The sequence below is a fragment of the Simochromis diagramma genome, unplaced genomic scaffold (assembly GCF_900408965.1).
Source record: "Simochromis diagramma unplaced genomic scaffold, fSimDia1.1 OVJJ01000026.1, whole genome shotgun sequence".
Lineage (NCBI taxonomy): Eukaryota > Metazoa > Chordata > Actinopteri > Cichliformes > Cichlidae > Simochromis > Simochromis diagramma.
In genome coordinates, this window is record NW_024386985.1 from 9,315,446 (window position 1) to 9,326,835 (window position 11,390).

The window sequence follows — 11,390 nt, forward strand, 5'->3', positions numbered from 1 at the left end:
TTGTTTTTAAAACCCACAAATTACATTTTCATTGAATCTCCAATACATGCCTGCTCCACTGTGATGATTCTGTGCTGCATAAATTGGATTATAATTGGACCTTGTAGTCCTAATTTTCCACATGGCATTTCTCTCCATCCTTTAAAATCAGTGATCATCCCACAACAGATCAGTGTTTGAGTAAGACAACCGCTATCTCCTGTTACGAATTTCTGTAGAGTGGACCTCGTCCTGTGCTGCATGCAAGCAGCACATGCCTACAAGAATGTATTCAGTGTCATTAACGTGGGGACTTCTTTTTTCATGAGGAGGCGTATGCCTGTGGGAGGCTTTGCACATTGTAAGATAGGAAATACAGTAAATAAGAGAACTTAATTATTTTTCTATGTCTGGTATAAACTTTATGGAACTATCATATATATAAGAAATCAAATAATCTAACTTTTAATGTGCAAAAAAGACAATAATAATTGTCTTTTATCAAATGTTTATCAACAATTTGATAAACATTTGAAGGATTTAAACTAACTGTGACATACACACAAAGACCCCAAAAAGTGCTGGTTAAGACTTGGAATCAAAATCAAATTAAAAGTGTGTGTGTATATATCTATATCTATATCTATATATATATCTATATATATATATATATATATATATATATATATATATATATATATATATATATATATATATAGTATACATACTTTTATGTATATTTCTTTTCAGTCTTTATTCAGTGTTTATACTGAGTCTTTCCCTGCCAATTAAGCAATAGTGATTTTTTTTTTTTTTTTTAAAAACCCACAATGACCGATTTATATATATGTATAAGGGCAACTTGGGCTTTTAAAGTTATCTGTGGGTCACTGGCAAGTCTCAAAAACAAGTGGGGGAAATGTTGTCCAGGGAAACCTCAGGACACAAACCCTAAATCAAAGAACACAGTGAATTATGTTCAGTGTTGTGTAGTTCTGATGTACACACTAGAAACTCGGTGTTCTCTCTCTCTCTGCTTTCAGTTCATATTTTTGTGGCTTTTTTTTGTGGTTTGGCTCAAGTAATTAACTGCTGCAGTGCGCTCAATAGCAAAAAACAACATTAAATCTTTCATGACTACATCCCACACAATGTGGTCACACCCTGATTGATGACGGGAGCAGGACTTTTGAACTCCTGTAATGACGTCAGTAGTTCAGGTTTGACCAGAAGATCCAACTTCTGATTTAACTTTGGTAACACATCTGAGTATGAATAGAAATCTTTGGTTACATTTGAGATAAAAAAAAATACACCCTTTGTAAAGAGTTTTAAGTCATGTCTTTTTGAGTTGTTAATAAACCTCTCTCACTACATTATAGGCAAGTCTGATCACGTGGTTCTAGAAAAATGTGCTGATATGAATTAATATATTTAATCGTTATGTGAAGCTGAAAAACACATATATGCATGGATTATTTACTTCAAGCAGAATATTTGAGTTACAAATTGGCAAAACTAATATCTAACTCTAAAACGATCAACTCAATTCAGAGCAGTTAATCTCTTAATCATCAATAAATGCATCTATTACAACTTTATAACCACATAATAGAACCTATTCCAGTTTTCTTTCTAAAAAGCTTTAAGAGTTTGTAGTGAATGCTAAGGCTTCCAGTTTGTTCTTCTATGAAGCACAACTGGGAAATGTTGCACTAAGCATCCACTACTGACACCTGCTGTTTGTTATTAGGTTAAACACCTCAGCTCAACTTTAATTACTGATTATATCCAACATTTAGAAATTGTACACATTAGCATTTTATTGCACTCCAGTGTTATAAAGACACTTAAAGATGACCTACTGTGCTGATTTCCAGCTTCATTGTTTTTTGGTAAATTCTTTAACAACATTACCGTAGCTTTGCATGACTCAAAGTTCAAAATAATCCGTTTATATTTCATACTGGATGTTGGTGCAACCCCTCAGTACATCCACTGTCTGAAACCACTCATTGTAGCGCTCATCCCTCTGCTTTTCTGATTTGCTGCCCTTAGCAAACAAAGTTTGAACAGCGTGAGATGTGACGTGTTAAGAATGATTAATACTTATTCTCACTGACGACATAAAGGCATGAAAACTTGTTTCAACCACTGAAAAAAAATTTTTTTTTTGCCATCCATAAATCATTAAGTTGGTATATGTATGTTTATTTCAAAGGGACAATGCATATTAATTAACATGAGCACTAAAATGAATCTTGTAAATAGCCAGATGGATTAATTTTCATCTGTAGTCCCTGCCAGGTTGATGGCATATTAAATGAATCAACAAAACCAAACCCCAAAGTTTGACTTATGGATGTCATTTTTCCACCCATGCAGTGTCTGAAATAAACTTCCATATACAGAGCAAAGTGGAAAAAATACTCTAAAATGAGCTTTAGTCACTGTATCAGTACATAGATGACAGTAATATGATGAAAAGTGTAATGGGTATCCTTTAAGGTGACTTGCATTAATTTCTTGAGCCAAATTATTCATGGACCTCAACATAACCCTTATGAGGCAAATATGTCAATCTTTTGCTCCCCTTGGATTCAAAAATAAATCTGTGTGAATCATCTTTGGTGCTGTTCCTATAATTGACTCTGTATCCCTCCTCACCACTCAACTCAAACACGGCACTAAATGTTAGTTTAGAAATCAGACAACACATGAAACTTTTATTGATCTTCTTTTTTTTTTTTTTTTAAAGACTTATAGGCATTTCAAAGAACCTGTATTACAAACAGAAGTAGTTCACAGCCTGTCAAATATTGACAACACAGCTTTAGCCTGTTCACTTAAAAAAATATTTCCATTGCTTGTACAGTAATATCATCCACCCTTTGTCAATACATATGCCTAGAAAGGAAAAAGAAAAGGAAGCTAAATAAATACGTACCATTTAAAAATGAAGGGTGAAATTTAGGTCTAAATTAAGTTAGGTCGAGCTGTCACCGCCGATCCAACACACCTAAGAGAAGTGGCTTCTACTGCAAGTCTTGTGTAGGATAAATAATTTTTGTACCTGATGTAGTCCTCTTTACAATCTGTCTCAGTAACTGAGGTTCATGCTGGAAATGGCTTTAATCGCAGAGGAAGACTGAACCTGTCAGGGTGACTCCTGGCCCTTTCTTCAACCTAATCCCACGCCTTGTTAACCGTTACCGTCTGATACCATTATGAGTAAATACGATTATCATTTCTGAAGAGGTTCACGTGAACTGTAGATAAACCCAGGATGCTGACATTCAAATACAGGTAAGTAGAGGTATTCTAGTGGTTCAGGTCTCTGTAAAGGACTGCTCTTATGTGAAACTAGAGGAAAAAAAAAAAATCTTGTATTTACAAAAGAAAAATAAAAAAAAAAATCTTAGTGTAAGTCAGATCACAGAAACTGTTGCTATAAATGTGCAGCTGGTTCTGGTTTTGGTGTTTTTCCCTCTGAAGTAAACAAGCTCTGTGACAATCCGCAGAACACCAGACGGGGATATGCTCTACAGCTGTCCCACATCTGACATGTAGCAGCAGTAAATAGTACTTGAGACATGCTCACACCGTTGGAAGTAATCTGTGTGGTAACCACAGGGGAGCTATCTGGATAGTGTGATGTTAGCTGTGCCATTTGCACACTGGTCCAATCTGACAGAGAATCTGAATGCACTGTCACATGCACCTCTGTAAGGTGTGTGTTTAAAAAAACGAAGTAGCTAATAACAGATAGTGGAAATGACAGTAACACCAGCCTCAACTGCTGTACTTGGGAGGAAACTGGCGGCTCATATTCTGCCAAAAGTCACCTGACAGCAAAGGGGCTCATTCTTAACATTTAAAATAGACATTAAAAACGGAAAAGATTTTTTAAATGGACCTAGTTCCTTTGCTGAGATATTACTATGAGGAAAGTTGGCTTCAGTTTCTGAGCCACCTGTAGAACGTTATAGGGCAGCAATCTGCAACAATCTAGTTTTCTCTCACACCTTGTGAAAAGAATACAAGTTTTAAAGAGTGTGACAAAGTCCTCCCTCCTTTCTAAGCTCGCACCTGTTAATCAGGCCTCTGTGATTCAGTCTTTCCTTCACTAGACGAGATGAAGATGAAACACACCTTGTAAGCAGTCAACAAACACATTTCCCATGAGGTTTGGATGCCACCTACAGGTTGTTAATTAACCTCTGAGAAATCCAACTGATTCACAGATCACAAAGGAACAGAGACGTTCAAGGAAAGGAAGACAGGACTCCAACTCTTTGTTGAGTCCTTTAGACTAAGAGGGTCGAAACTAAAATGCATCTACAGCAACTTGATCAAATGTTACGAGTATTTACAGAGTGAACCTGAAAGTCTTTTCTCCAATTTAAGGTCCAGTTTCTGGTGTGATGAACAGGGCAGACAAGGCAAATGCCAGGAAAACAATTCCTCCAATGATTGTAACTACAGAAACAAAACAAGAAAACAAATGTCAGTTAAGCAAAGATTTTCAGTTTAAACAAGGCAGATTTATTTGACGCTAAACTGGTTTCTTTATTTTTTTGATCTTTTAAATCTGATATAGCTATATGAACAAACTACTGAATCTTTCTGTGAAGCCCCATCATGGGTCATCTTGAGGTTTTTGTAGCAAATGTGAATTTACCAGTAATTTTCATGATGGTAAAACCAAATGATTACAGCATTGCATCACTAGGAAGGACTCCCAGGAGTCTCAGCATTCCTGCGAGGGAAGTTAGGGGAGGGCAAATGGCCCAATATCTTCACCGACCATGTCAAGAAAATTTTAAATGAATCATATTAGGTGGAGGCAGCAGACTGAAGTCTTAGAAATAGGAGTGTCAATGGTGCAGAATCCAAACTAAAAGTGACTTTGAAATAGGTCTGCAAATAAGGATTCATTTAGTAATTAAGTATTCTATTGATTAGTCCATCGATTAACTGAGCAATCAGATAAGAACTTATTAATGAGCAATAATAAATATTCAAAAGAGGGGGAAACCCCCCCCGCAACAGTTCTTTCAAAATATACTGCTCGTGGGTTTCCATTTTATATAACGGCATCTGTCAAAAAACACCTAAACCCTTTAATTAGTAATATTTTATCTTCTGGATGAGGTAGGTTTCATGTGTATGTGTTTGTCTGCATCTGTGTGTGTCTGCATGTTTGAGTGTGTTAGTGAATGAATGGGGTTGTATCTGTAAGCCTTTAAAGGACCATGCGTTGGCTGAAGTTTGTCCTGTGCTATTATGAAAAATTTTCGTGCTGCTGAAAACAAGACGTTATGATGGTGCAGATGTTAATAATGACATGTTAATAATAAGTCAGTGTCTGACTTAACTGCCACAGGTCAGCAAACTTTATATATATTTTTTAAAATATTAACATGTTTATTCATATTTAATTTCACTTTAAATCTGAAAGACAAATTTGTGAAAGCCTTGAAATATTGTCTAAACACCCCATGCCCTCCTTTAGACTCCCTCCTGCTTGTTTCAGGAATCATTATGATACAAAATGGGACGGTTTTCGTCAGGCTTCAGCCGGCTGCCTAATTTTAAACATGGTATCAGGCCAAGTTAACAGCTCATTTGGATATTTTAATGCAACTTCTGTAGCTTTACTATAGATTTTCACTGTATAAAACAAAAGCTTGGAGTTCGTTGATTGGATGGTTTGATGAAGACTCCCATTAGCTTTTTCCCAGTAAAGGTTTTAATGGTGACCACAAGAACAGCGCTGCTGTTTTGGACACTAGAAAAACGTTCTCTTTCACTCTAACTGAGGTCACCATCTCAGTAACGACTCCCCCTCTTTGCTCTTCACCGTGCGTGTAGACAGACTCCATGTTAAACATCATCATCATCACTGCTGCTGTTGTGTTATTATACTCTTGTTGAAAAACATGGGCCTAACACTGACATATTTTATTCACATGCCTGCTCCTAGATACGTTTCTAATGAAAGTGTTAGTGGTGAAACGCTCATGTTTACATGGAGATGACTGAGCGCCACACAGCCGTGTGTTAAACAAAGGAGAAAATTTGTGTCGAAGATTTTCTTTAAATCGTCTGGTTATTTGAATTATTCAATGAGTCATTACAGCTCTACTTTGAAAGTTTTTACTTTACTTTTTATTTTTAGACTGCACTCTACAAATACCTACTTGATTTTTTAAAAATAAAAATGCATTTCAATCATTGTAAAACGTGGGCTGTAAATTGTGTGTGTACCATTTTTGGGCAAAATAACAATTAGTTTAACAGTAGATCGCTGTTTTCTCTCTCTGTTTGTTTTTAAATCTGATCCACCTAATCCATCAAACCTTAACAGGATTGTCTACAAATATTTTGATAATTATTGTGTGTAAACAGAGCTGCCTCCAGAGGAATTCTCCCAGGAGAATAGGAACCCACTCCTCCTACCTGTCTTCTTTTTTTTTTTTTTTTAAATTAAAAATAAATAAATAAATAAATAAATAAATGTTTTTTTACACAATTTAGGCCATCTTACCCGTTCTAACCGATATCTTCTGGGCAATCATTCTCCCTCCTATCACAGCCAGACCTGTGCACAGACAGTGTCCAATGGTGCCGCCCACTGCGACTCCAAATGGATCCTAAGAATAAAAAACAAAAACAGTTTATATACCACATTTTTATTTATTTTTTTACTCTTTTCTTAAATATTACCAGTGTATTAATACAGCAGCAACTAAAAGAAACAAACAGCCAATCAAAGTGAAAATGTATGGCCTCTATTTATTGTAAAAGGGGCGACCGTGGCTCAGGGGGTTGGGAATTGCATCTGTAACCGGAAGGTCGCCGGTTCGATCCCTGGGCTCTCTGTCCTGGTCGTTGTGTCCTTGGGCAAGACACTTTACCTTACTTGCCTACTGGTGTTGGCCAGAGGGGCCGATGGCGCGATATGGCAGCCTCGCTTCTGTCAGTCTGCCCCAGGGCAGCTGTGGCTACAACTGTAGCTGCCTCCACCAGTGTGTGAATGCGAGAGTGAATGAATAGTGGCATTGTAAAGCGCTTTGGGTGCCTTGAAAAGCGCTATATAAATCCAATCCATTATTATTATTATTATTATTATTATTAAAATTAATTACAAAGCATTAAACAGCAGCTGTCTAACAGTGAAAGTCACAAACCTCCCGGGCAGCTAGAATAATTGTAGTTAGCTGCGATCGGTCCCCCCACTCTGCGAGGAAAGTGAGAGTGAGGGATTGGATGAAGATGGGTGAGATGAAGCTGTGCCACTTTCCCTGAGGAACAGCAGTCCCTGTTCCAGCCTCCACATCTGCAGTCCCATTAGCGAGCTTAGTCCGCTGGAGCTGCACAGACAACAAAGCATGAGGTGTGAAAGACAACCCAATAGAGTACTTTCACGGCTCAGTACCTGCAAGAGGCAGGGTTCACTTACAAGGGTGCTATACTTTGATCAAAATTTTGTCATGAGGTCCTCTGTGGATGGTCCAACTATATTCCTTATAACAGATTTGTTTTGATGAAGAGGATGTAGATTTATGTCCTCTACAAGTACACCTTAGAATGCAGATCTGCACGGGAATATAATTAAGCTTGACTTTGTATGACAAACTGTCACTATTGCTAAGAGGTTCAATCAGCCATCTGTTTTTTTATTTAGTCTACAGTACAGCACTTCGATTACAGCTCATAATGGTGCCATTCAATAAGACAGCCTCAGGCAACTTTAAAGTGTCCATATGCTCATATAGCCTGATGATAAGATCAGAATTTCCACACAACAAAAACTCACATCAGCAGCAGCAAAATGTAACTAGGTGTTCTGGGTGATTAAGTAATATGAGCCATTTGCGAATTGCTAATTACTAAGCAAAATGGTGTCAGCAGTTAGTAACTGGACCCACTCAGGAGGGGTTTCTATTACTGAATATGTAAATTATGTATGTGGACTGGAGTTGTACTAATGGACATTAAAAAAATGTTGTTTTTCTAGATAGTTTAGAATCAAGTTAACTTGCCTCTTCGTCCTTCTTCTTGATCTCTGCCTGCACCTCCTCCAGCTCCTCCTGACCTTCATCTGGACTCATTTTTAGCCCCTCTCTAAGCATGCGAATACCGAAGATGGCAAACAGAGCAGTGGATACATAGTATGTGTAGATTCTTGGGATGATGGTAGTGGCGTAGCCAAACAGTACTATGATGTGGGAAAGAAAAAACAACAACAACAACAACAACACGTATTTGTTATTTCTCAGGATCTGATCGAAGGGTAATGCCAAAAAACAAACCAAAACAAACAAACAAACAAAAAAAAACAGTCAAGGCCAAATCCAAAGTTTTACAAACCAGAAAGACAAGTCATGAATCCTAAGGCCAGCATAGCCCCGGCCAGCACGGTGAGGCGGTTGTAGCGCATGGCCATGATAGCAGCGATGAAAAAGGTCTTGTCTCCCAACTCAGAGACAATGATGACAGATAAAGAGGCAGCAAAGGCATGAATGAAGCCCAGGTTCCCTTTGGTGGAGACATCTTCAGAAACCACTGGGCCCGGTGGCTGGGCACTGGAGACTTTCTGCAAAGGAAATGCACACAGTGACTGTCAGCTGAGTTACACACAGTTTGTAATAAAAATCAGTATGAGGTATTCAAGTTTGCCCTTGTTGGCTGTAACACTTCGGCCACAATGTTTAAATAGGTAAACAAAACTGGCGGGGACATGACGACCTTCTCGTCGTGACACCCAAATGACTGTCACCTTAACTTTAAAGCAATTTCTTCACGATTAAAAAAATTCAAGTGTAACTTTGTCCACTTCTGCTAACGTTACACCCGGAACTCTGCGAGACGTATCAGTTAGCACGAGCTCGGCTAGCCCGGGGCTCGAGGAAGAAGCGCGTCAAAGACCGCTTCCTATACATGACGATAAAACACTTAATTAGTGACAATGAAGCAAAACCTTTCACCTCTTGTGGGGGCTGTTCCGGGACAGCTTTTTGCTCCTCTTGAATAGCAGTAACACCGACCGACAAAAACAAAAACACGGCGGTGAGCGGAAACAAGACACACATCACATTTCTGCTAGCCCCACCATCTCTTCTGCCAGCCGCGCGAGGCATTATTACTTCTTCCGAAACACCGACACGACTCGATTTGCGCGCTAATTTCTCTCCCTCGTATCACTGCATGTTATCTGCAACAAAACCGTATAACTCCATATTTAGTAACCTATACAATTTGAGGTAACACACGTCACGATCAGAGAGACCGACCGGGCCAACTCAACTCATGGGGGAAGTAGAACCGTGCTGCCGCAAAGAGGAGCAACGCAGACAGATGGTTGGACGTTCAAATGAATGACGTGATTTGTAAGCTGACTCGCACACAGCGAAGTGCTCAGTGAATGGACAATCTCATTGTCGATCATAATGCTATTTAAATATAGTTTTATTGTTTTCTTTCAATAGTTTTGCATTGAAAAAAAACTTGAAAAAGGACCTTCTGTTTATTAGTTACAAATTTTCTCTTTATATATTTTTATGTAACATTACTATTCTAATCCTAACAATAATGAGTGTTTGCCCCTCTAAATATCAGCCCATTTACTCTAAAAATATATTATTATTAGTAATAATAGTATTTACTTTGAGCAGAAAATTTGCTTGGCAAATAATAAATTTGGGATAAGCAGAATAAACATTAAATAAAATTAAAGCGACCTTGAGGTCGCTGAGATTCCAACTCATCTGAGTTTTTAGTAGATGATGCTATGTTATCAATTTGAAAGTCCTATGTCGCCTTAACATTCACAAACTTTGGTGTCCAGCATGCCCGCCTGCCCAGTGGAATGAGGACAGTACTCCATCAGCCCTTTTATAGGGATAAAAAGGAAATAAAGAACGCGACCAGAGGCGGCAAAAGCACAGATATTCTCTACTTAAGTAGAAGTACTTATTAAAAGTCTTTACTCAAGTTAAAGTAAATACAACTTAACCTTGTTATATTATTGTGATATTAAAATAATATTAGTACATACAAATACAAACTTTATTTCAGTCTAAATTGTAATTCTAATAAAGTTACTCGGCTTTAATCAGTTAAGTAGAACAAGAGCAGAGAAAAAGAGGAACATAAAAAAATATATCTATGTTCTGTTGCCTACATTGTAGAGAGCGACTTTGCCTCAAAACAGGAAAATGAGTAGGAAGAGGTTAAAATTGAATTTGGCAGGTGGGAGAACTGGAAGGATCCATCACAGCACAGCAAACTAGCCTGTTTATACAACATTAACCTGCAGCTTATTTTCATACAACCATTAGATAAGTTATTCTACCTCAGCTTCTTTTCCAGCAGGTTTCACAATATGAAAAACACAATGTCAAATGTACAGTGCCCAATATCTGATGTAGAAACATAAGAACTTACATTTCCAGTTCATAAATATCCCACTAAGCAGTCCTTGCCTTTACATATAACCTTTCTTTGTCCTCTCCTGTTCTTATGTTTCTCCATCTCTGAGTGAAGTTTGCTCTCTTACTTTTCTCTCCCCGTGAAATACAGCAGCACACAAACAGTTTGTGAGTTTGCTGATGTTTGTTAAGCTGACAGAAATGCTGCATTTGAAATTACCTGCCACAATATTACTCCCTTCATGCTCCTCGCTACTCTTTAGTAGTGCAAGCAATAAGTAATGCAATTTCATCCCCTGACTTTGGCGTAAGGTTTTGCCTCTTTCTTCTCTTTTTACCTGGTGATTAAGACACGAGTATGAATGTTTGAAGGTTAAAATAATAACTCTCCGCTGTGTAAGTAGTAGAAAATAGGGATATTTGTTTAATATTTGTTTTGTATGCGGTACTGAATCCGATACATATCTGATGTTTTAGAAAGCGACTGCTGTTTGAACGGTCATGTCGCATTAAATCCGTCTTTTACGACACTGACACAAGACAGACGCCAATTATCAGCGCCCGAGAAGACATCGCGAACGCTTTCTGGCCATCCAGTGTAGATGTTAGTGAACCTGTTGGGAAGACAACGTTGGAGAAACGTAAACATTTTATTTGTACTGTATAATCTGCAGATTCTGACAGAAATTTCCAACTATCATTTGAAGAACCGCTCCTCTCTAAAAACAGAAATAAGGATCATTATTAGGCCATTTGTAAATAACACAATAACGTTACAACTTAAAGCAAAATTGGGAAACGTAAAGTCCGAAACAAGTTTTTATATTAAGGGCCATCAGTCAAACAATACTGTTTGATCTGGGTCTAAACAGAGCGCGTTGTGTGTGACGTCTTCTTTTGTGCATGCGGGCCGCTTTGAGGGTTCACATTAGAGCGCGTTTGCTGTCACATTTTATTTGTAGTGTGAACAAGCAG

At 37.9% G+C, this 11,390-nt stretch overlaps 1 protein-coding gene across 1 annotated transcript; it reads right to left on the minus strand.

Annotated features, from left to right (window-relative positions):
* Positions 1-2,676: 2,676 nt before the first annotated feature.
* On the minus strand, positions 2,677-9,320 carry tmem165 (transmembrane protein 165). The gene is made up of 6 exons (XM_040040581.1): positions 8,973-9,320; positions 8,356-8,581; positions 8,028-8,203; positions 7,173-7,355; positions 6,530-6,635; positions 2,677-4,458 (listed from the first exon to the last, which is right to left on the minus strand). The coding sequence occupies exons 1-6, from the start codon at positions 9,123-9,125 to the stop codon at positions 4,382-4,384; spliced, it is 921 nt and encodes a 306-aa protein (XP_039896515.1). The 5' UTR covers positions 9,126-9,320; the 3' UTR covers positions 2,677-4,381.
* Between the last annotated feature and the right edge of the window lie 2,070 nt (positions 9,321-11,390).

Bases quoted from the DNA above. Each gene is read 5' to 3' on its own strand.
- tmem165 (XM_040040581.1), bottom strand. From the start codon at position 9,125: ATGCCTCGCGCGGCTGGCAGAAGAGATGGTGGGGCTAGCAGAAATGTG. The intron at 8,582-8,972 runs GTGAAAGGTTTT...TTTCCTTTGCAG, and splicing joins CGGAACAGCCCCCACAAGAG to AAAGTCTCCAGTGCCCAGCC. The intron at 6,636-7,172 runs GTTTGTGACTTT...TTTTATTCTTAG, and splicing joins TTATTCTAGCTGCCCGGGAG to GATCCATTTGGAGTCGCAGT.